The following is a 27,035-nucleotide window of genomic DNA, read 5'->3' on the forward strand; positions in this document are numbered from 1 at the left end:
AAATGAAATTTCCAGGAAAGTGCATGAATTCAAAGGTCATCTATATCTGAGTTGTCCTTTCTTATTTGATATCACTTTTTTTATAACTGTACTTGACAACATACATATATAATACGTGTTTCAAAAACACTGACAGCATATAAAAGTGTAGTTTTTGGACTTTTCATGGATTGTTCATATCTTCTTTTGATGAGAAGAAATTCTACATTCTATTGTATACCTTTAAATAAACATAGTTGTCTCATTAACTGCTGTTTTAAAAGAGTTATTTTAATAAAAACACAATGCAATGTTGATAAAACATATTTATTTATTACAAATATAAAGCATATGAAAATGATCAATACAACCGTAAATAAAGGGCAGATAACTCATAAAATGGAAGCAGTGTTTTTTTTTAGGAAGATCAAATTATCAAAATATGTAAATTTTCTATGAAATGGAGAGCTATAAAATTCTTTAAAAGACAAAAAAAAAAATCCAGAGTAAATACTTTATTAGATCTCTTTAAATATTACAAAAAGTATCAGATCTTTTAACATTTTACAAAAATAGTATCAGTTCTATAAATATTTCATGTAAGGTTCTAGTGTCAAATTTTGTGTTTCATTAAAATTTAGTAAAAACTGTTATTTTCATTTTGAAATGTGAAATACATATTAATATGATGAGAGGATACAATGAAAGATAATATAAAATGTAACTTTGCTAAAAGGCAAGTTGGACATACTTATTATGAGATTCTGCAGAAGCATGACTAGAACATTTATTACACTGGCTACTAAAAAAACTCTCTAAAGCTGCATGATTTAACAAATTTTTAAATTGAAATATTAATTGAAAAAAATATTTAAAATTCTTTTATCCAACTTGAAATCAGCTTTAAAATCCCTTATGCTTAATGTTTAATAATACAACAACCTTTCAATAAAGATAAATATTTAGTATAAAAATGAAGCTAACTCAAATATCACATTCCTGTGGCATGCTATATACAATAGTAAACCTTCCAAAGCACAAGTATTCTTACATTAAAATGACAATGAAACTTACACCTCACAACATACATATGTAATATAAGTAAATGTTGTAAAACATATTAGACTTTTAATATTATACCCATGTATTGAGTAATCATTGAAAATATTTATTATAACATAACATGCATAAAGATGGTTTACACCTGCCAACTTTTCAAAATTTCAATGGGGAATTTCAAACAAGTCTCAGGCAGAATCTAATTGCAAATGCTTTTAAAACAAATTGATGAAATTCAATAACTATGAAATTTTAGGATTTTCAAGACCATGCTTTCAATCAATATAAAAATTTAAACACAAAAACTAATGTCATAACATAGAAAAACATATATGTAAAATCTAAATAAGACACCCTTTTTATTCAATTATCATCACCGATGCAACTGTAAACATAGAATACATTTATACTTTTCTACACAAAATATACATCTGTGACCCAGTAACCGAGCTTTAATACAGAAATTTTATAAAAAACAGGGGAACTCTTAAACATATAGAGTCTCAAAACAATTCATTATCACTTATACCATAACACTTTAAAATATTTGCATACTTAAATCAAAAATATGTATCATAAAGCAGCAACTGTTGTTATAGTATAATAAAGATGTCAAATAAATGTTTGGCTACATTTAGCCTATTTCAGTTTAATTTAATTTTGATAACTAAGTCTTCCCAATAACAGGGAGTGGTCAATTCAGTCCATACATTGTCATACAACTTTACACAACGTCTACACAATTGTACACACTTTCACACATGTATATTAATACAATCCTTATCTGTCTGAATTAAGCAGGTTATCAAATTTTTACTGTACTGTGTAATTGTCACAAATTCTTCATACAAGTTCAATATTTACTTTAGTGAAATATTACATGTAAAACACCAGTACTGCTGTCTATTAATACTATGACAAGAAAATAAATTATAAGTGAGACTGAGAATTAAATCAACCAATAAGGTAAAATGGTCGGGAAATAGTGTCATTACAGACTGCTTGTAGAATTTTTCACCCTGACAATAGATTTACCTCGAATTGTGACATTTAAAAAATTCTTGAAGGTAAAATTTGAGAAGTGAGCATTAAATTACATTTTACTCTTTATATTAGACCTGGGTTATTCAGTAAATAAAATAACATGTTGCCATTGCAGTTAGATATTGGATTCTGTTAATATAGAAAATCTTAACAAAAAATTGCACATAATGATATATATATATATATATCTAAATATCTATAAATAAAGCTGTGAAGAATACATACAACATTCAGTGTGTTTATATAAACAAGTTTGGTAAAATCACAATATTTTACTTAAAATTCTGTGTAAAACCTACTTTAATCATGATGTTTTGCTTACAGGGAATTTTATTGTAAATCCAAACAATGATCTTCCTTCTTTAAAGACAATTGAGAAAATTTATGTTCAGACCTAACCTATACTATTTTTGAGAACAAAAATATGAGTTTTTTTTCCAAAAAAAAATTAAGCAATTATAATGGTGTACGATACACATATTAAGTTTGTGATGGAATTATCGTAACACTGACCACTTTTGAAGTGCTTTAAACAGCATCTGAATTTAAGCTTATATATTTTCAAAGTATGCAATAAAGAAGGCTAGTATAAGCCATTATCTCTAAAGCTAGAAGAAAGTTAAACACACTACCAGCATGTTATATATTATTTTCGTTGAACACACACATTTTTCACCATACACTATCAATGCTACTCATAAACAAAGTGTACGTGTAATAACATTATAAATGATATCAAAGGGTTAATTGCGTAACAGTACAAAAGAATAACATCATTATGTTTCCACTATCTGTTAAGACATGAAATCATAATTAGATGTCAATAAGTCATAATTATCAGGAATTACCTGATATAATTTACATTAAATTGAACAACCTCTATGGACAAGTATTAATTCAGAAAGTTTACTGTTCAAAACAAAGTGCAAATTTATCAAATGGCAATAATATTAGTATCATATTAATTTTCATGTTTTTTCTATATAGTTTTTTTATACATTCAGATATTAAATCTTACAAAAAACAAAAGCTAATGTATACAATATTCTGCATAAGATATAAAACAGCTGACCTAAGAAACAGCAACACATTTAATTGCAATTGTTTATTTTTGTAAACACAACTACTGAAAGTAATAATATTTTTAATTTTTTTAATAATTTTTAAAAAATATTGATCTGAAGGTTCCATGGACCAGTTCAATCATGACCTGAGTTTTTCCATGGAATGTTTTACATTTAGAGACAAAATGTCTTTTGAGTATATGGCAGAAAAATCAATTTGAATCGTTTAACTATATCATAACTAAGTATTTATCCTAAAGTAATTAATCATTCTAAAAATTCATTTAACGAAACCTATTTTTCAATGCAAATATTGCTTGAAAACTTCAATTAACGAAACATAAATTTGATTTACAATATGAGTATTATTTGCTCATCATTTTCAATTTCTTATAGATTAGTTGAACCTTATCTTCTAATGCATAAAAAGCTAATTGTACAAGATATTTATATCTATTTTTACAATAGAAGAATCACAGTAGCTTATAATAACATAAAATTGCATTACAAATCATTTTACAGATCAAAAGTAAATGTTCTTTTCAAATTTCATTCTCTTTCTTTTTTGTCTAGTGACCTGTCCTTGGTTATCTCCCCTTTGTCATCAATCTGTTGATTTAAGATGCAGCAATGGCGATCAGCATTATCAGGTTCACTATACATGTTATTATAAAATGGACAAATAACATGTTTCTCTTGAATACTCGACCCTAAAATAAAAAATAAACAAAATAAAGTATCAGACCTTCATGTGTTCTATTTGGATAAGCTAGATTGATTGATTTATTTTTGGTGTTTAATGCATCTTTCAGTACTATCGGCTATATTTTAGCAGCCATTTTTTACAGATGGAGGAAGCTGAATTGCTCAGAGAGAACCACAACCTTTAACAGGAAAACTGCCAATTCTTGTCACTAAACATTTGAGTCAAATGCACCTGCCATGTGTGGGATTGTAACTCGCAACCTCAATATTGAAGACAAGTGATATAGTAGATTAACTGCTTAGATTACCTGGCCAACATGTCCATGTAAGTTAGAACTATTAAGTTCCTGTCTAAATGATGTTTATCTTCATTTAATTAAACAATAATTAGTTTTGTTTTCAAGTGAAACATTCATTGTCGTGAATTATCACTCATTTGTTTAAGGGTTAGATACAAATAGAAACATGAGGCTCACTGAGCATTTTTACTATGTTTCAGGAAAAATCACTTTCAAAAGTAATATGTTACTATGTCTTGCTCGCATTATAACATTTCTATGTTTAATCAACTGCAAAATCGGTATTAAAAACCTAATTTGTTATATATTTAAAAATTTCAAATCATAAAGAAAATGTGTTTCAAGATGTGGCAATTAAACAATGATGTAAAATAACTTAAACCAAAACTGTAACTTGATACTTGGTTGGCTAATGAACAAATAGAATGAGATATGCAAAGGAAAAATTATGCCCCTTTTATCAAAGAGGGGAGGGGCAAATGTTTTGAGGAAACTTACAGCAGGTTCTGGTTCTGGAATTCTCACTTTAGGATTATCACGTTTCTGGAATTCATACTTCTTCCTTCTCTCTGAAAACACAAATCGTATTCATTAATTCTACATAATCTAATCTGGAAAGGACATTTAACTTGAAATAACTAAAGATGAGTAAATAAATAAAGTTTTATTTATTTCATTATATCATACATACTTACCTGTAATGCACGTGTCTGTCCCAAGTCAGGAGCCTGTAATTCAGTGGTTGGCGTCTGTTGCTGTGTAACATATTGTTTTTTTGTTCATTTTTTTTTGCACATGAATGAGGCCATTAGTTTCTTGTTGAAGGCAAAACAGTGACCTATAGTTGTTAATTTCTGTGTCATTTTGGTCTTTTGTGAAAAGTTGTCTCATTGGCAATCATACCACATCTTCTTTTTTTTTTCTAAACTTCAATTCTATTAAAACTTTTTTATAATTCATCCCAAAAATATGAGCCTACCTTTATTTTTCTTGTGTGTGCAGCATTGATGGACCTCTAATGTTATCTCTACAATGATGTGGTACAGAATGTAGATACACAGAATCCATGTGGCCCACCATGGAACCATAGCCTTGCCGAAATCCATGCCAATAAACATGTTTGGAACTAAAATAGAATAAACATTCAAATAACATATAAGAACTAAATTAGAATAAACATTTCAAATAAACAAGTAAGGAACTGAAATAGAATAATCATTTAAATAAACATGTGACCAAGAATTATATTGTACATTTCCTGGAAAAACTTTTTGGAAGTGAAATAGTATAAATTTGTTAACTACCTGACAAAGTTGAATGACATGAGACAGAAAGTTTTGATTATACTAGAACTTGTCGTACAATTGGGCAAGTATAGAAACAAAGAGTTTTTAAATTTAACACACAGTACATTGACTCAGCATGCGCGAAAGCATATAAGACACAGATCGATAAAGGACTCCAAATTTGGTTATTTTTTTCAAAAAATGGCATTTTCTGTGAAAATTAGATTGTTTCAAAGACAAATTTAGGAAGTACAGAACACTACATTTATACGTCCTATCACAAATATTTCCGACTATGTATGGTTTCAGAGGAGTTGTAGCACAATGAAATTGGTCTCTTCTTTTTGTTGTATAGAAGTACATATCTTAGAATTTCATCCTTTAATGTGTATTATAACAACCTATAATTGAAAGGCCTTCCTACATAATAAATTGTGGAATTTTCCCTTTTATTCTTTAAAATAGCACCTTTAACCCCTAACAATATACTTACTTGCAAGACACCAGCCAACTGTACCAAAGAACCAATGGATCCAGTTGACTACAGGTCTACACTTGTGATCTTCTGCTGGTCTAAGTAAGGCAATGATTGGCTGAAAGAAAAAAAAACAGTCTAAAATTTATTTCTATCTTCGACTACAGTATTCAATTTTTTTTAAACAAAGTTAAAAGAATAAATTAAGTGAGTTTTTTTTTGTTTTTTTTTTAAATATGTAGCTAATAAGACAAAAATCTTAAATATAATATGAGGAAACCTTTCAAACATCCTTAAATTCATATTCTTCATCTTGCACAAAAAGTTTTGTTAAATTGAATGGAACAACATAAGGTGATGTCAAACATTTTGCAAGAACTAACTTAATTATTTCTTGAATTAATTGAGCATAACATGAACTTCAAACACCACTTCAGATATTGTAATTAACATACTTACATTTAGAAGTATACAACAGAAGATAATGATTCCTAGAATAGGATGTGCTTCATAGGGGAGATAATCTGCCTGTAATAGAAAGTACATGTCAAATTAATATTTTAGTACATGAATTGTCAGTTATTCATAATATATCCTTATAAAAAATGATAATGCACCTCAATTTGAGTTATCAGTTAAGTTCATATTCCAAAAAATCATAGTTTTATTTGATAAATTTTGTATGGATAGCATGACTTCAGTATTTTCTGTTAAATTAGAAAAGTTAGTAATGTTTTAACTAATGTGACTTTCATGGACACTTTTCTAAGACTGAAAAATAAAGGTCAACATCCAGAAGTCTATTTAAGAGATAACTGTATTGAATTTGAAGCTTTAAGGACGTCCATCGGTAGTTTTACTGTCACAAGTTTAGTTTACCTAGTGACGCGTAGCGGAGACAGGTAAACAGGTATTTGCGACAGTAAAACTACTGATGGACGTCTGCAAAGCTTCAAATATAATACAGTTATCTCTATTCTAAAGCAAAACAAGTTCATAATTAAATTTCAATCATTATTTAAGTGTAAAATCTTCATTAAAGAAAATTCTGCGAAAAGATGTTATCTTCTTTGGTCCCTACACTAGGTGACGTCATAGGTATGCTTCCGGCGTTAAACATAAACATAGAGCGTTTTCTGGCTTCTGTGCCGCTTCAGAATGTAATAAAATTTGATAAAAAGAAGATTTTTAGATGCAACATGTGAGTTTTTTGGCTTATTATTGTAGAAATTTCATGTCAATACATTCAGCAATTCAAAATGTCGGCTTCCTTTAGGTACAGACAAAGTGATAGAAAATTTTACGCTAACTGTCATCCAATCAGAACCATTGATACAAAATAATTGCATTAGAATTGGTTTTATTGTTGTTGGTTCGATATCACATTGTCATCAACTAAACCCTTTCTATGAAGTAAATTTAAGTTTACAATCTACTGGTAATTAGTTTAAATAAATTTACTAGAAAATTCTTAAATGCTCTACTATACGACAAGAAAGAAATTACATAGAACTTTTCTCTTTGTACATGTTTCAAGTAAAATAATATTTTTTCAATACTTTAGAAATTCAGATTATATCTTTAAACCCAGTTGTCATGCACCTCAACTTGATTTATCAGTTAAGTTCATCTTTGCAAAAAAATCCTAGTTTTATTTGATAAATCTTATCTGGATGATCACAATATGTAATCTTTCATAACATCCAGTGCCTTTACCATAATACATTTTCCAGTTATTTATCTGTGTTTATAATTACAGAGTGACATTGTGAATGTTTTTGTTATGTTGTGTGAGTGAGTTAAGATATATCATGTATATACATGCACAATGTGTAACCTCAACATAAAATTCCCTTTTGAACAAGCAGTTTTAATTTTATTATACTGATAACCTTAAAACATCTTTGATTTACAGAAAAGAATTACACAATTACCTTTGGTAAACTCTGTTAACATGAAGTAATCATCAATTAATGATATTTTCAATATATTCGTCAACAATTTTTCAATGGATAAGAAATATAGTAATGATAACAGATATAATTTAAATTCAAAACTGAAGAAAACACAACTTCTTTGAATGAGAAAAAAATCCATTTAACAATAGTTACTGAGTTTGACTCCTACATAGTTCAAATAAATGATATTTGTCATAAAATTATAAAATCTGTAACAAATTAAAAAAAACCCAAAAAAGTACCATTCTTTAGTCTCCAACCAAAGTCAATGAAGAGAACAAATAAAGTAGCTTTCTTATGTCCCTAACCATAGTAAATGAAGAGAAAAACTACAATAACTTTCTTCTTTCTGGATACTGACATACCCTATATAATGCAAACCTGCACTAGTTTACATTATCCTCTTAAAAACAGTCACTGATATTTAACTTTGATATCAAACTTAACCTGTATTTTGAAAATGGTATGTTACCATTCATATTTAAAATTCTAAGCTTATATCAATAGGTTAAATAATTTAACAATGGTTGAAATATGAATTCACAAAAACTATTCTTAGAACAGTTCAAATGAAATAATGGGACTATAAGAAAGAAAAAAAAACAGAACACTGGTAACTACTTTATGTAGGACATGTTATTGAAAGAGTATAATTTGTTTGTGAGTATATTTTGCTTACCCTACTATATCCACCAACTTCTACAAATATGATTATGAATGCTATCACAACCAGTAGGACCAACATTACCATACAGTTAAAATGGGCCTGCAAAAAATTAGGAAGTCATAAGCTATAAACACAAAATATATCTGTTACTTAAAAACCACAATAATATCAAACTACAATTCATTAAAGCAATAATTTCTCTTGAAAAAATTGCCTGTTGACACAGACATCTGGTAAAAATACATGTAATATCAACCATTTGAAAAACACTTCATTTTAAAGTATGTTTCTATGCTCCTGTCCTAAGTCAGGAGCAGTCAGTGGTTGTGGTTTGTTGGTGTGGTGCATAGGTGTTTCGTGTTTTTTTTATATAGATATCATAATACTGTTGGTTTTCCTGTTTGAATAATTTTACACTAGTCATTTTGGGGCCCATTATAACTTGCTGTTTGAAATGAGTAAAGGTATGGGGTTCAAGGCTGTACTTTGACCTATTACTGTTATCTTTTCATACATTGAATTGTTTCATTGGCATGCAGACTCATACCACATCTTCTTATTTATATTAATTGAATAAAGATTGATTTCTATCAGAGATGTTTTAACTGCAAATATGTCTAAATGTATCAAAGTACTAGTAAATAACTTACAACAAACCAGTATCTTTCTCCATAAAATCTCTTATTAGGCCACATTGTTTTGTAGTACTTGGTCCAAAGAAGTCCAATTGTTCCAAAGAAAGCCCAGGCCAAAATCATCAAAATACCTGAAAAAATATTTGAATATAACATAACAAAATAAAATAGTTAGGGAGGAAATAATAATTCATGGCAATAAACAACAGCCAATTCAAAATTTATCCAAAGAAAAAAGAAAAATAATGGTAATGTAATAGTATGCTAGTAGTAAATATTGAGCCACATGACCCACCAGGGGCAAAAATTGGGGTGGTGTTTAAGAAATATGAGTATTTCCTGCCATTGTAGTGTAGATCATTGATATGTGTAAAAACAATATCTTTGGTTTCTGGATATTAAATAATGACTAAACAACTTTTAAAAGTATTAGAGATTATTATTATCAATAATAATAAATACAGGTAAATAAAATACAACATGTTATAACGGTTGAATGTGATTTCGTGTATGTGTTATAACATCTTGGAATCTTTCAAGATCAGTTCAAATTCGTTTCGTTATCAGAAAAGTCCAGTTTTATAGTTCTTAGCACACCTTATCCTTGCATGTACGAATATAGTTCGTTGCCGGTCAAGGTTATCATGTAAATAACTGTTAGTGCGTAAATAAATATGAATCATAAAAAAAGCAAGCAGGATGTCATAAGTCTCGACACGGATTCAACAATATAAAGCATGTAAATACAAGTAACTAAAGAAATGTAGGATTCATAACAAGCTAGAAAACAAAGATGTTATTCGACCACCACATGTTGGTGGAATTTTTTACATTCAATCGGCAACTGTCAAATTTGCCGGGAACGACGTAACGTTTACAAAAAGGTACTGCCGCGATATTTAACGTTCACAACAATATGTTAATATCCAGAGTTTTCTGTGACAATGATGTATGAGGAATTTAATGGAAGGACAGTCAGTCATTGTTTCTTTTCACATTTCTTAATGAGAATCTTTTTAAGTCTGACTCATATCAATAGAAAGAGCAAGATACAGAAAAAACAAACACAGTTAGTTATGTACAACAGACTAACCATGGGCTTTGACAAGTGAAAACCTGGCAAAGTCTCCAACATTATGTTTCTCTTGTAAACTGACTTGGTCTGGTGTTGCTACTGGAATCTCTCCAACCCCATGTCCATGCCTCTGTGAGACACCTACAATAATAATACAACATTTCATTCAAATTCTGTATAAAAGCTATGAAAATACTAGTATAGAAAGTAACCTAATTCACAATAACATATCTTTGTACTGGAGGAGAGACACAAACATATGCAACATAAACATAAACATTTCTAAGGTATAGTGTTGCTGACCTACATCACTGCTACCTAATTATACATACCATTAGATGCTCCACCTCTTGACATTAGGATGTGTTTGTAACCTTCTGGGAAGCCAGGAATGGCTCCTGTAGACACAATAAATCTACATCTTAACCTTTTCCCCCATATCTGACCTAATGGACCTTCTGTAGGACCAACTATAGCATTATCTTGTACACGTTGCTGAAAAAAAAGAGAAAACAAAGAATCAGCAAGGAAAATTTTAAGTTCTTTAACTATCATTTACTATTAATTATTTCAATGTGTACACCTTTTAGCAAAGTATTTCATATTTATGAATCATGCTATATCCTGTTTGCCTATTAAAAACCCTCAAAATCAATAATACCCAAATCAATTAATTGAATATTGATTGTTCAATGGTGTATATTAAATATATCTTAAAGATGAGTACAAATAAAGCAATAATTCCAACAACAAAGACAAAAGGGTTTGCAAGATTTAGCTATCAAAAAGTCGCCTATTGATCCTCAAAGTGTTATTTTAGAAGTTTCTTCAAGCACTAAGCACACTTCTCCCTCTCCCCTAACTGGATGAAAATAACAGTATCATTGTAAAGAAAGCAATTCCATTATCTGTGGCTGTGTATTGTCCTATAATACTTACTTCTTCCAGGACTGTACTGTGATCATCTACACTCCTGCCTACATTTACTTGTGTCTCCTTAGAAGTTCCATTGTGTACACATTGTAATACTACATCATCTCCCTGGAAATATATCAAAGCTTTAATTCTAAATCAAGAAAAATATATATGTTAACCTCAATGTCAACCATGTCTAAAAATAGAATTGTCAGGGTGCACATACAGGATTGTTTTGTAAATTTTTATGATATTTTGTTCATATTTTTGCTGTTTTCAGGACCGTAAAATGGTTTTTATCAAGTCCCCATTATTCTTATAAAACAATTTAAAACAAATGTTCTTTTTTTTTCTATAACTTCTGAAAGACATATATTTACTGAAAATAAGTGTTCAAGTAAAACAAACCCATCTGATGTCATCAGATATTGCCATGGCAACATATCTATCAGTCACACCATCTGTCATTGCTCCAAGTTCTATTTCATAACTATTGCCAGCTGTTCTCCTCCAGGTGGCAATATAATCACAGTATGGTTCCCAGCAGCCTTCTGGTACCCGGTAACATCCCTTGACTCTTCCACATTCCTCTGTGTTTATCACTGGTATCAGTGGGTGTTTCTGAAAAATAAAAGAAACATAAATAAAACTGACATATGAGATTAAGTATCAACAAACAGACTTAGCTAAGAAATGACTGTAATATCTTTTCTGTCTGAAAAAATAATATAAAAAATGTGGTGCATACTGAATAACCTGTGTAGTGGGTTATTTTTAAGTGTGCACTACATTTTTAATGTTATTTCGAATAGACAGATAAAATACTAGTCATTTCTTATAATTTAATTCTAACTTCCATTTTAAACCATAGTAAACCATGAAAAAAACGTTGATGATGTCACAGTCACATGACAAAATTATGTCTATGAGCTGATAAACATAACAACTTCAGCCAATCAGAAGATGTGTTACATCCAAAATTAAATTATTAATAGATATTAACTTAGAAACCTCTTTCTTAATAGCATTTACAGAAAATATTTAGTTTTTGGGTTATCTTATTTCACAAACTAATTTAAAAGTTTATATCTTGGTCCACTTACATTTGGTCTCATATCAAGGGGAGGTAAGTTAACATCTTCCACTGGATGTGACAATTCTCTGACCCAGTAATTAGTTCCTCCATCTTCTACTATGGTTGCTCTATAATAAAATCACACAATAATTTTTCAAATACAAAACAAAAATTTGAATCAGCAATCAGAACACTAATAACAAAAAAGTTACTCTTTATCGATACAATTAAAAAACAAAATTTGAAACATCCAACAGGGAAAAGTCCCAAAACCTTCACATCTGTCAGTATAAAATAAACCCTTATAAGGGCATACAATACAGTTTTGAACCTGTATTTACAAGTTGATGAAAATTTGCATATAGGCTATTTTTTACCTGATTAAATCAAATATGTAATAAAAAATATACCTTCATGTGCTACTTTTTGAGTAAAATGAGGTCGAAATTTTGTATATTTGCTCAAAATTCAGATTTATGTCCGTATTTTCTTTTTCGAAAGAAAGACAACTTTTTTGTTTTAAAAAATAAACACAAATTGTTTTTTGTAAATATTGGTAATTTCTGTATTTTATAAGTATCATTAAAAATTATTCAATTTTTATTCTGAAATAACTCTATATTTATCAAATGTTCATGAATAGAGGAAAAAACGTCATTTTTTTGCTGCATGTTTATCAAAATTAAAAAAATTGCGCTATTTACAGTTTTATAAAATTTGGGTCACATAATCCCCTGGCAAAATGAAACAAATTGTTGTTTTAAAAAATAGGGGTCCATGCACTCGTTTTCAAATTAAATCAGTTTGAATGATAAAAATCAGTCGAAAAATGCATCTTTTCCCGATATGTCATAGTTTGACGTCGCGAAAATAACATTTTACGTTAGCAACGTCATTACCTTCCCTGTAACTGTATTGTATGCCCTTAAAGAAACTTGATAATTTGCCATGTCAGCCATGAAAATGTATACAGGAATGAGATCTGTATTGAAAACTTATCAAAATGTGTATTAAGTCATCCTTCTTTGGCCATTAAAAATATGATCCTCATTAAAGCACTTTGTAATGAGAATTGGGAAAAGTTATGCAAAATAAAATTTAGCTGTTTCATTTCATTTTTTCTATGTGTGATTTGGGTTTTTCCACTCAATTTTTTTTATAAAAAAGTATTTTAGTCATACTCCAATTTATATATAAAATCACTGTTCATTCAGTTTCAGAGAATTAAAAGTTTCAACAACTAGACAAAATTTCCCACACATCCATAAAATAGAATTTTTCATCTAATTCAGAAGTTATTGCTCAACAAAATCAAAACTGTAATAGTAGAAGAAACTGCCAATAGCTGTTGTTCAGTGGTTGTCATTTGTTGGTGTGGTTTGTAAGTGTTTCTTGTTTTGTTTTTTTAGACCTTTGGTTTTCCCGTTTTAGTAGTTTTACACTAGTCATTTATAAGGCCCTTTATAGCTTGCTGTTCAGTGTGAGTCAAGGCTACATGTTGAAAGCCGTACTTTGACTAATAATTGTTTACTTTTTATGCATCATGTTGGAAGGAAAGTTGTCTCATTGGCACTAAACCACATTTTTATAAATACATTTCTTTTATAAGATTACCAGTATATCATGAACCAAGTAGAGTATTTGTTTACATCTGAATCTATGTGTATTAATTTTAAGTACCTGAACTTTATATGTCCTTTATTTTTCACATCCCCGTTTTTCCATGAAAATCTTATCAATGATTTCTTCAGTCTGTCCACACTCTTTACAGCTGACTAGAAAAGTAAATAATATTTAATTACAACTATTTCTTTTAAAACATATCAATTATCTTTGTATCCTCTGTCTATTACTTTAGGCTATGTATTCTACAAGAATGGAACGATATAAATAAACAAGGTTTCAGCTAAGAAAGCATTATGCTCTGCTCTCCTCAGGTTGCAGACTGATATAGCTTGTTATTATTATCTTATTTTGTTATGAAAAAACTTATTGCCTGATTTTTAAATTTCTTTTTTTTATAATTTGCTAGATATCTAGATACCTGGATCTGTGTGATGATCTCATAAGTCAAGGATTATTTTGTCATCTCACGTTATATACTCATTATTTACTCATTATCTTCTCATTATTTACCCCTATACTTTACTTTGCCAGTGCACAAACAGAGTATGACTATATTTTAAACAATATTGTAAAAGCAAATATATGTGAAGCATTTTTATATTCTTTACAAGCAGAGCTAAAAGTTATTCTTATGTACAATAATATACAATTATGGCCCAATGAAAAGGTGAATATCCAAAGTTGTCAACACGAGAAGGTTATTTTACTGTTGTTTTGTAATACTTAATTAAGTTAAATAAAAAACATCTCTTTGTTCAAATTTTGCAAAATCTTCAATTTCATACAAGTGATAATATCTATAAATACGGAACCTTACCGTTCCACAATCTTTTACAGTAGTGTATTTATCCTCATCTAAATTAATAAACTCTCCAACTGAATCATCACTGCTTATAGAGCCATCTTGTTTTATAAATACAGCTTGTAGCATAAAGTGGACAAATGTTCTGGTGTTATCTAAAGATGTGATGTTTACTGTAAACAGAAAATGACATTACATTTAAACAGAAAGTATAACTATATTGGTCTTAATACAAAGTCTGTGTATTCATTCAAGAGTTTTGTATTGTTACTAAAATAAACAAAGAATGTGTCAATGGGACACAGATTTCAAATAAGTTCATAAATATACAACAAACTCTATATAATTTGCAAAGGGACATATCTCAAATAAGGCAAAAGTGACACCACCCTACTTTGTACCTGATTTTGTTTGATGGTTATAAGCTTGTGTAAAAGTTTCATTACATTTGCTTGAGGTAAATAAAACCAGTGTGCATAATCTGCAAATTTACCAACATGGTGAAAGTGAGCCCACTCAAATTCAAACTTGGATCTTTTTTCGGTCTTAATAAGCATTGTGTTTAAGTTTCATAACATTTGGTTGAGGCAAACTCAAATTAGAGAATGGAAACCAATTTCTGGATGTACGACATCAGACGTAGTCAGACAAGGGTAAAAACTTAATGCCCCTTCTGCTACGTCATAAAAAACAGTTGAGATTCAAAAGCAATAAGGATTATTTGGGTAATACAATCACACAAATTACACATATTATTTGTGTTGGCCTCATACAGAACTATCCATATGTTCTTTCTATTTCTCTAACAATACAAGCAAGAAATACTCCTACTACTGGAATTGAGGTATGATTTGATAACATCAATCAACAGGTAAAAAATGTAAGATAATACCAAAGGGGTAAAGGTTAATGAAAGCATCATCTCAATAATTGCCTTGGAACTAAGGAGATAATATCAACAACAGCATATTTATAAAGATGACTACACTGACAAACTTATCATTTTTCATAAGCCATTTACCATTTTTGATGTGTATGGGAAGCTGAGCCCCTGTTTAGAGAGGGCATACAGAAACTGTTTTTTAAGTAAATAAGGCCATTGTGCATGAGGAAATTGATTTTTTATCTGTTTTTTTCTTCTGCATTTAAAATAAAGATTTTCTAAAGATTTATACAATTAAAACAGTTCTAGCTTATAAGTAATTGGTATGCAAAAGATAAAATAGTATTTATAAATATTTCTGTGAACACAGACTGCATGATATTGAAGTAGTTTTATGTGTTAAACAGGTGTATAAATGATTTATCACTACACACGCCCAGACAACATGGATTATCATTTAAACAGATCTTTATTCTGAAATTTATTTTTTCTAAAATTTGACACCCAGCATCCAATTTACAAAACATATGCAGAGAATTACCACTAATCAATAATCCTTAAAACACCAGAATGTCACTGGAAAAGACTAACATAAAATTCTAAACAATTATCCCTTTCAGAAGGGATATTCTTATAAATCTGAAGTAACCATTCAATCCATACCACATCTTCCTACATCTATTCAAGGCATCTGTATCAGTCATAGCTGAATAAAGTGTCAGCCATGTCATACATTTACTGATATGAAGCATTCTATATAGTTACTTTTGAAATAGTATAATCTATTGAAATATATCCCAGAATTCTTTATATTCTTCTTACCATTTATAGAAAGTCCTCCCGGTGCATATTGTTTTTCTTTGACTAAAACTTGGAATGGTGAAGGGTAAATGTTTGGTTGTAATCCTTTGGGACTTCTAAGTTCTAGTGATCCACATACACAACAATCTATTTGCTCTGGAGCACTGTATACTGGGTTCCATAGTAATATTAATACCAGAGGAAACAAATGATGGTGTACCATCTTAACAGTTCTACAAAATAGTAAGGTAAGCATTTAACAAGTGATTGTGTAGCATCTTAACAGTTTAACAAAATAGTAAGGTAAGCATTTAACAAGTGATTGTGTAGCATCTTAACAGTTTAACAAAATAGTAAGGTAAGCATTTAACAAGTGATTGTGTAAGCATCAGTTCTACAAAATAGAAAAGTTAACTTTGTGTATCATCTAAACTACTCCTACAAAATAGAAAAGTTAACATTGACTCATGGTACAATTGTGTAGCAGCTTCCCCTTAAAAATAATCAAACTCTGTATTTACATTTATACGACAGAAACAACTGACAGAGAAATGAAGCACAATACATTTATGGGTATACATAATAAATATAATAAGAAATTTGATGGTATAACTGTCACTAGAACATAGTTATACATAAATCTTTAGGCTAAAGCAGTAGAGAAGTCTCAATAGTTAGGCCAAAAATAGAATTCAGTCCGATTGCTTGATGTAGCAATCCAGACAAAAAAACTAGAGGGTCCAAGGACCCTGTGTCGCTCACCTGATATTTTTATTTACAATTGTTGCATGATAAATGCAACTGTTGTACTGTCGTTTAGTTTCAGAGATATAATACTAAAAAGTGCATTTGAAACCTATGTTTTATTTCAGCCATGTGGGCAGGCAGGGTCATCATACACAGTGGTCCCTGGATATCCTAGTGGTGATTTAAACCAAGTTTGTTTAAATTCGACAGTTGTTTCAGGGGAGAATTTTTGTAAAATTTATCTAACAAGAAATGCAAAGTAATGAGAAAGTTGTGAAGTAGTTTTGTTGTTGCGCAACCCCCCCCCCCCCCCCCCCCCCCCACTTTGCCAAAAAAAACAAAAAGGTAATAAAAAATTATCATATAAGGGCAATCTATCCTATTAATGATTTATGCAAAATTCAGTTGAAAAGATTTTTCCTTGCTCTCACTTTGCTTTTTTATTTAAATAAATGGGGAATGTGTCCATAGAACAGATAATGCCTACGCTTGCATATAAGTTATAACGTTATAATGGGACATCACTCAAGAACTGTCAAAATGAAGCTACCTAAATTTGTACTTGATCTGAGTTTTGTGGTAACAAGCCTTGTGTATATATGTTTCATGAGGCAAACTAAAGTTAGAGAACAGAAACAAATATTTCAGTAAATTTTTAATTTGTAAAGGGGCATAACTCTAGAATGGTAAAAGTGACACCACCAAAAAAATTGTTACAATTTTGTTGGCCCCCAAAAAATAAATCCCTACCAATCCTACAAGGCATGGGTGGACAACATGAAACACAGAACTGTTTAAGGGTGAAACCAGTTAGAGAAATTGTATTGTACAGTTCAGCCTCAGATATAAGATTGATCTCTGTTTTTCTGACACTTTTACTTCTATTTAGTGCTGTACAGATGAGAAGAAATAAAAACAAATGCTTTAAAAAGAAATTATTACTTAGAATCTAATATTTTCAGTTGCCATTGAGCATATGCTGGCTTCTAAATCTTTTGGTGTTTTATTATTTTATTGTCTATCAATTAAAACCTTAAATTTACACTAATTGTTTTTTTCATTAGTCATTAAATTGAATGTAATCTGGCAATGGAAAAGAGGAAAATCTTAATTTACTGTTCATATTAATGAAGAAAAACAATAATAAAGAATTATAGTGTAATACAATAAGAAAACAATGTATCTTGTGTTTGTCTGAGAAATTTCCTGTAGAAGGGAAGTTATAAATAGCTGATAATGAATACTCATTAAATAGTTATGTAGCAGCAGGAAGCATGAACACTTTACTGTACAAAGTGGCCTTTAAGTACTCACTTAACATCATCAAATACACCATTCATTATGTAATGGGATTTTCACTATGTAGAAAGTACATAAACTAATTATATAAAAAAAAAAAATAAACTAATTATACTAAAACTTTAATTTGAAGCAATTTATCTTCCTTTGCTGGGTCCTGCTTTGAAATAAAACAATAAAGAGTCATGGATTAGTACTATCAAATATATATACCAGGCTTATATCAGATATTGACATACCATATGGAGGTTAGGTATGATTGCCAATGAGACAACAATCCACCAAACCCCCAAAAAACAAATATGACAGATACCAACCAACAACAACCACTCAATTACAGGCTCCTGACTTAGAAAAGCATGTGTAGAATGAGGAGGAGTTAAACAAGTGTGTGATCGCTCAACACCCTCACCCCCAATATTGTGGTCTGTCTTGTCTGAATTGCAATAATATATGCACGAAAAAACATTCTGAACTTACTGTATAAACATATTGTACAAATCAGTCGGAAATAGCTTGACTCATCCGATTGTGAGACGCACATATATGTATACAACATAAGGACAGAAGACACAAAGAACTAATCTTAGAGTACTCAGTAACGGAAAGCTAGTTCAAAGTTTTGTACATCTGACGGTTCATTTTACTTCTAACATACTCATAATAAAGCATGATTATAAAGAAAAAATTAAAGATGGAAGTCAATGTAATGTAAAGAATACAAGAATGTGTCCATAGTACACCAATGCCCCACTATGGTTTTAATGCCACTTTAGGTACCGCTTTTGGGCTAGTTCGTGGCGGCAAGTTTATATTTGTGGAGGAAGCCTGAGTGCTTAGAGATAACCACCAATCTTGGATAGGAAAACTGACAATCCTAGTCAATTAAGATTGGGGTGGAGTGCACCTGCACGAGTGGGGTTCAAATTTACAACCTTAGTGTTAACTGACTAGTGATTACAGAAGAAATTACTTAGACCACTTTGCTACCCTCTACATTAAAAAGTAAATTACTGACTTCAAATGATTTCTAGGATTAATAATTTTTGCAGATTGATGAATCAAGAAATTAGTTTTGGAAAGGACTTTACCATCCAATGGTTAGATGCAAGCATACATCAGTTCAGTGATATGCTACATCCAAATCACATATTTACAACAGACTAATATTAAACCGTATGATACATTGTACTGTTGGTGAATTCAAAGTAAAAAGACATCATAAATAATAAATCAACTCTCATAAAACATCTTCTTAGGTACACACAAACTGAATCTATAGATAAATAACTACAGGAGGAATGTAGCTGATGTACAACATACATAAATTTATTTATATATATCTATCTTAAATGTATAATTAATTATGTAACTTGCTGATATTAGTTTATACACACTATTGCACACATTGTTATAAGTAACTCTCAAGGAGAAATCAAAATATGTAGGTATAAGCTGAAAGTGTATAAGTTAAAGACAATAGATTTAGTCAGTATACTTTGTAAGAATGCCAGACTATTAACTATTGTCTATCACCAACAAATCTCTTCTAAGGATTGATTTTGTATGATTGCTTAACTATCAAAACAAATATATGTCTGTCTTTACCGGTTCTTTAAGAACTGGTATTCTGCCAAAGGTGCATAATGCATTGTGCTTTGGAACAGGATACCATACTTTGAAAACTCATCTACCATAACATTCACAGTATAATTACAAAGGACTATCAAGCTTTACAAACAGAAAAATAAATGTACTTGTAATTGTGAAATGTATGAAATTCTTATTCTGTATCATGCAAATTTACTTTCAAATGTCATACAAGTTTAAATACTTTTGTCAAAACAGAATTCATTATTTAACTTTAATTTACTTATGTCATTCTGCATTGATACATGTACAACGTAAATCAATTACTTTTCCAACACTTCTTTACATTATTCCAATGTAAACTTTAATTTGATTTGATTTGATGTAATACAAGAAAGACTAAAAAAACAAAATTGTGGTCAATAAGAAAAAGAAAGTGTTTGTTTTTAGATAACATTACATATGATAAAAGACTTCTTTTTTCATTTCTGATAATTTTCTGTTTAGTTTTTAAACCAATACTATTTGTAATAAGAAATAAGTTATCATCCTTTCACTTAAAAAGATTTTGTATGATATACCTTACAAATATTCTCTTTTCCTCACACCCATGGTCTAGTTTATATATTTATCTGCCCTTGGGCAAGACAATGAAAAATGATAAAATGACAAAAGTTCAAAGGATCATGCTTCATCCCTGAACAAGTAAGAGATCTGTTAACCCTGCAGCTGAGACACACCCTTACCATTGTAAAAAAAATTACTTGTTTTACATGGATTGCTTACAATATAATTATATCCTAACATTTTACATACAAATGTATTAAAATTCACCATTACTGTCTTTTGATAGAAATGTAAACCAAAAAAATATTTTTACAAGTAATATATAATATATGTATATTAAATATACCCAAAACATGAAGTAAATCTCTATTGCAATAAAAAGAGCAAGTCTTGTTCTATTTTAATATAAAATTACTTCATCTTTCAAATCTTGAGATTTGTGATTTTACCAGTAAATTAAGATGCAGCTGATACCCTTATTATTAACAGCATGAGGTAATCACCATTTGCCTTCTTTTATAGTTGGCACCACATATTATATATAGGACATAATAAAATCATATTGTACCACAAATCACTATAAATTTTTCATCTGATTTTTATAATATAAATTGGTGAAATATGCTAATGAATGCTTTGATTTTTTTTTATCCAACTCTGTGGTCATGCTTCATAACTATATTTTATATATTCAAACTAGATAGTCAAGAGTGGGTGTTATTTAAAATACATATTTAATACCATTTCTAATGATCTCTGTCGAAGGTCTTTTAAAAATAACAAGGTGTGTTGAACATAATGCTTTATGTATTAAAGAATGCATTTAACATGTACATGTATTTTATAGATAATTTATTAATCCTTTCTCTGAGTAAAGTTGTTTATTATGTGTCATATAGATAGAGGGTGTACATATGTGCTTATGTATTAGTATATTTACATTGTAAGATGAAAGATACATGATCAATACAAAATATGCATGTTATGCATACAAAAATGTAATGATTATCCTTATCAGAAAGGAACCAAGTAATTTACATAACCTACATTTATTTACTAGACATTTCAGTTATTAAGAGACATAAACTTTTATTAGAAATTTCAACTAAAATGAAAATATATTTGCACATTGTTAAGCTTGCAAAATAAAATGGAACATTTTTCTAAATAAATGGGGAATGTGTCCGATGCTACACTTGCATATACTTTATAAAGTGGCAAAAATGAACAACGGTAATATTGACGATACCCAAATTTGTACTTGATCTGAGTATTGAATTTGTTGTAATAAGTATTGTGTATAAGTAAGTTTCATAACATTTGGTGGAGGCATAAAAAAATATTTTCTCACTAAAGCGACCTATATTTACTCTCAGTTTTCAATTGTTGCTTATTTATAATGACTGATAGTTGTTAATACGCTGTACAAAAATCAGCTTATTCAACCTATTTCACTTTTAACCCTTTCCTCAATTGACATTTTTTTTTTGCATACTTGATTCGCATTGGATTTTTCAATAAAATGCTAAAAATATGCTTTAAAATATAAACAAATTGCGAAAGAAAAAAAAAGTTCATCAAATAAATTTGAGTCAGATATTCTTATGAATATCCTTTTCATATTATATGCAAATTTTATAAAGTATGAAGCAGACACTTTGTAGTCAAAGCGTTTCAACTGAGGTACTACACAGGCGTCAAAAGGCGTCATTATGGAGTAAAGGGATGGCGTCTAAAGGCGTCACTATGGAGGAAAGGGTTAATTTGCTGGACAGACTACAAACATGACTTAAAATGAGATAAAACCAGAATTTTGCCTTTTTTCATTGGAACTGACCATACTCTATAAGTACCATAATTGTGACCTACTTTCACTGACCTGTATTCACACTCCCACCATCAGCATACTTAATACTTATTATATTAAAGAGAAATCGACAATGGACATATGTTTCTTACAGAGATGTTGCGCCACTGACTGACATGCAAACATCAGAGGAGTGACAGTTCATTGGCAAAAGCTACTTACTAATTAATGAAATCATTCACGAGAATGAGTCAGCACTGCAATAATAAATCTCAAGTCAGGTGCATAATATCATGCATATTTTAAAGTTTTATCTCAGAATGGGAAGATTAAGTAACAATCTTGTTAAAATGTGCCAAAATTATATCTGAAGAATTCTGAATTTCAAGTCTTTTTCGCTCTTATTTCCTTAATGCTCACACTTAAAATATGAAAAGAGTAAAAGAAAAAAAAAAACCATTCCTATATCATTTGTATATGTTCTCATGATAAGGCCTCTACATACAAATAAAAGAAAATGTCCCGGATTGAAAAAAATTTAAAATTTGTAAGGGTTCCGTGGAACCAAGTGTCTCGCCTACTTTTGATGTTAATCGCAAGCTCAACAAAAATGAGGAAAAAAATCAATAAAATATTTCTCTCAACAGTATATTTTGATTGTAAAATGCTTCTGCTCAAGTTTGGGAAAAATCCAGGATAGTTTATGAATATAATAAATTGAGGGAAAAAATGGGGAAGTTTTGCTTAATTTTTCATCGTACTTTTAACCTCGCTTTTAACAAGACACCATTCAAGCAAAGACCTGGCATTATTCCCTACCCCTATCACAATAGAAATCCTTAATTATATTTAAAATGTAGCTGTATTTCAGTGAAAACAGGTCAATCTTGACTGTACAATTAAATAAATTGACACAAATATTTTAATAACTGGTTGTTAAACAATAAATTGAAAACAAAAATTTCTTTGGCAAATTCAAGTTACTTTCTAAAATCTGCTTCTTTCTTATTCCAACTGACAACAAGAAATACTGAAGACAGTTCCTTATTAAAATACTAAATGTTTAAAGACTAATGTCCATTCAAACTTGTAAGCAAATTAACATAACATGATTTCAGAACCTGGTAAATATTTGTATATTATAAATATAATAAGCAAAACAACATTAGAACATACAAGTATGGTTTATACCAACAAAATGTTGATGGCTTTTCTTCTGGATAAAATTGAGAATGGAATGGGGAATATGTCAAAGAGACAACTGCCCTACCAAAGAGCAGAAAACAGCCGAAGGCCACAAATGACTCTTCAACCTTTATGTACTACAGTTTCTGAGGTCAAAACCACAAGATTATCAGATTATCCTAATCAGGGAAACGTATAATAATTCAGCATAATTCATTCTATGTACTGATTTATTAATCATGTTAATTACTTATTTTGCAATTAACGGGTCTTATTGGGATCTATGAAACTTCTATATAAAAATATCATTTTTTTTGTATTACTTATATCTTATTTAACTTTATTTGTATTTGTACTGGTTATAAAGGTGACACTAAGTTGTATTCATCCTTTGGGTCCTTGACTGGACATTCTATATTATATACATGGCTTCAGGTTGAAGACCGCACTTTGACTTGTAATGGTTTTTAACAAATTGTGACTTGGATGGACAGTTGTCTTATTGGCACTCATACCACATCTTATATTTATGTATTGGAAAAAAATTGTCTTATGTGTAAAATTGAAGCAAATGTACAAAATACAGTTAATGATTTATTACAATGACTTTAATTGTCTTACTTTTTATACACTTGTATTATAGAACTTAACCAAGAATCTAACAACTGTTGAAAAATACAGCCTAACCTTAATCTACCATAAAACAATGACTTGAATTTTACATATATGTCACCATCATCTCAGGACCTTTGATTTGTTCTAATATCTATAAACTAGTTGCTTAAACATATTAATAGAGAATCTCCTCAACAATATAATTAAGTATTCTTTTCATAAATCCTTCGACTGTTGTCTGCTCTATGGTCAGGTTGTTGTCTCTTTTACACATTCCCCATTCCCACTCTTAATTTTATTTAAAATGGCAACACTGAAGCTTACTTTCTTAAGCATACATGTATCATTGAATAAAGACAGAAGACAAAAGTTTTCAAAAATAAATCTCATACTGCCATCTTTGTGAGTGTCTTCCCTCAGACATGTCAGATGGTATTAGAATGAACATGAAATGACTAAAAGAAATACTTCCATGAAAATCACTCAGAATTATTAGTCAAATGTTTTATAGAGTCATTCAGAAACTATTAACTTGCAGCGTTAGTTTGCAATAGATTAGTCATTACTTGATCTGGGTACGACTTGAATTTTCTCTCAACCAAATCACTGTAGAGAATATTTAAAACAATATGAAAATATCTACATGTACTAAATTTTAAAATGAATTACAATTTTGAAAAAAAATATTTTCTTCATTCTCTAACAAAGGCAGTATACACCATAAATGTCTATTAAGTGCATTTCAGGTTGAACAGGGAAAGTTTTTCATCTTTCAGTTTGATAAATTACCAGCCATATACCTTAAGTCTGTACCATGTTCATTTATAATGAGACACAACAAATCAAATTATCTGATTAACTTACATTGAATCTGCATGTTGCTCAAATGCAATATGCATGAAACAGACAGTAAGACATGTTAATTGTTACTATAAATATGGAACCACTAAACAAGTACTGCCCATAGTCCAGATGAATTCATTCATGGTCTTCTGTGAATCTCTTTATATATAAGAATATAAACATCAAACAGATAGAAAGGAAGGGATATTGTGTATTAATTCATAACACAAAATGAATTTACTCTCAATTAACAAAACCCAAGGAAAAGGGGCAGCAGCTTTATTGCTATTCTTCTTCATAGTTAAAAAGACCTGTTTAACGTGGAGTAAAAGTTCCCACCTCACTCACAGGCTCAGCAAATTCAAGGTTTCTCCAAGCACCCACCAGATAGAGTGGGTTTCTTTGCTAGATTGCCATATAAATGTTAAAGTACACCTGCGTACATCAAATTTTTGACAAAAAGATATAATCATGATAGTTTCCTTCATAAAATTGGAAATTCTTAATCTCAACTTGTTAAATAGGAAGATGGTCACAGATTTGAACAATTTTTCATTATTACCATCATTTAAAAAATAATGTGTTTCTGAAAATGGAAAACAAACTGAATACAACAATGTACATGTATTAGGCCAAATAAAATAGTATGTGTGGTTCCAGTTACATCTGAAAAAAAGTTAGGGTAGGTAGATAGGGATTTTTTTTTTTATTTTATGTTTTTTTTTTACATTGAGTCTATGGGAGCATCATTCTGACTTTAACAGTACTTAATGAAAAATGACAATAAAATCTTTAGGGTAGGCTAATTTCAAGACGAAAAAGTAGGGAAGGTAGGGTCACTAGAACCACACATATATTTTTATTTGGCCTTAATTAAATATCATTTGATCATTCAGCTTACTGACATTTCACTACATTATGAGTTTTTAACTATATGGGAAATATATTCATGGGGAAATTTTAAATTGTATTCAATAAAAATAACCCTTAGACAACCATTAAACCCCCAAATTTAATATATCCAAATTATACGTTCACATGAAGGGGAACAAAAAAGTTAAAAAGTTCAGCTATCAAATATCCTGTAATCTTTGTACACCCTTTTAAATGTTTTGTCACATAACAGCTCCTGGTTATAAATGACTCTCTCATTGAAATGTCAAGATTTATAAACAAAGAACAGTTATTTCTCTGTATCTTACAGTTTATACATTAAATTTATGTTTTTGCAATATAATTTTGACAGCATGATTCCTACCCTTATATCAAACATGATATGATCTTTATTACATGCATGAAATATTTTATGTTATCAAGAAAGTCTTTGTACATAGTTGATGAATACACCTATTTTCATCAAGATAACTGAAATGGAGTTAAAAATCTTATTTCTACTGTCCATTCAATACATATATTTACCCACTGGGGATAATATTAAATAATCATGGTATGATAAGTATGAAGAAACAGTAGATTAGCACACATACAATAAGATTAATAACAGATGATCAGTCATGTCAAACATTTGTTTAGTCTGCATTAAGTTAAAGATTTAAAAAGGCCATGTAAAACCTTCAAAGCATCTTTATACATTAAGGGCAAAATACTTGTCAGATTAATAGATATATATAGGGTGAAATAATTCTGCCTCAGAAACTACCTGTCAAGTGGTTGATATTTATGGCAAACAAGTTTTCTATACATTTGAAATAAACTTTCAAACTCAAACTGTTCATACAATTATAAACAAAATGTTTATACTTACAAAAATTCCTTAATAAATCACAGAATTTATATATTATCCTCAAAAATATTTGTTTTCTTTTGAAAAACTGAAGCTGCATCAATACTCCATGTTGAAAGAGGGTATTAGGTTACACATCCAAAACAGGCAGAGATGAACTGTGACCTCTGAACCATGAACCACAGTGATTCACACAGGTAAATATAGTACTTAACACTCCTAATGCCTCATAGTGGTTTAGTGTAGGAGAAAAAGAATGAAACTTCTTAAGCACATTTTTATTTTGCACC

General features: G+C 29.7%; 1 protein-coding gene across 2 annotated transcripts in view; it reads right to left on the bottom strand.

Annotated features, from left to right (window-relative positions):
* Nucleotides 1-292: 292 nt before the first annotated feature.
* Nucleotides 293-27,035, bottom strand: part of LOC139501846 (ferric-chelate reductase 1-like) — a 34,265-nt gene continuing 7,522 nt past the window's right edge. Inside the window, exons 1-16 of one of the 2 annotated variants that reach the window (XM_071291073.1) lie at nucleotides 26,767-26,971; nucleotides 16,370-16,581; nucleotides 14,680-14,837; nucleotides 13,917-14,011; nucleotides 12,265-12,364; nucleotides 11,570-11,782; nucleotides 11,186-11,287; nucleotides 10,579-10,741; nucleotides 10,265-10,387; nucleotides 9,187-9,302; nucleotides 8,549-8,635; nucleotides 6,371-6,439; nucleotides 5,930-6,029; nucleotides 5,130-5,276; nucleotides 4,649-4,719; nucleotides 293-3,856 (exon numbers count right to left, since the gene is read on the bottom strand). In XM_071291073.1, coding sequence (XP_071147174.1) covers nucleotides 3,764-3,856; nucleotides 4,649-4,719; nucleotides 5,130-5,276; nucleotides 5,930-6,029; nucleotides 6,371-6,439; nucleotides 8,549-8,635; nucleotides 9,187-9,302; nucleotides 10,265-10,387; nucleotides 10,579-10,741; nucleotides 11,186-11,287; nucleotides 11,570-11,782; nucleotides 12,265-12,364; nucleotides 13,917-14,011; nucleotides 14,680-14,837; nucleotides 16,370-16,571 — 1,839 coding nt within the window. In that variant the 5' untranslated portion in view covers nucleotides 16,572-16,581; nucleotides 26,767-26,971 and the 3' untranslated portion in view covers nucleotides 293-3,763. Of the gene's footprint in view, nucleotides 3,857-4,648; nucleotides 4,720-5,129; nucleotides 5,277-5,929; nucleotides 6,030-6,370; nucleotides 6,440-8,548; nucleotides 8,636-9,186; nucleotides 9,303-10,264; nucleotides 10,388-10,578; nucleotides 10,742-11,185; nucleotides 11,288-11,569; nucleotides 11,783-12,264; nucleotides 12,365-13,916; nucleotides 14,012-14,679; nucleotides 14,838-16,369; nucleotides 16,582-26,766; nucleotides 26,972-27,035 lie in introns of those variants that run through there. The other variant, XM_071291079.1, reaches the window with a different exon arrangement.

The sequence above is a fragment of the Mytilus edulis genome, chromosome 1 (assembly GCF_963676685.1).
Source record: "Mytilus edulis chromosome 1, xbMytEdul2.2, whole genome shotgun sequence".
Lineage (NCBI taxonomy): Eukaryota > Metazoa > Mollusca > Bivalvia > Mytilida > Mytilidae > Mytilus > Mytilus edulis.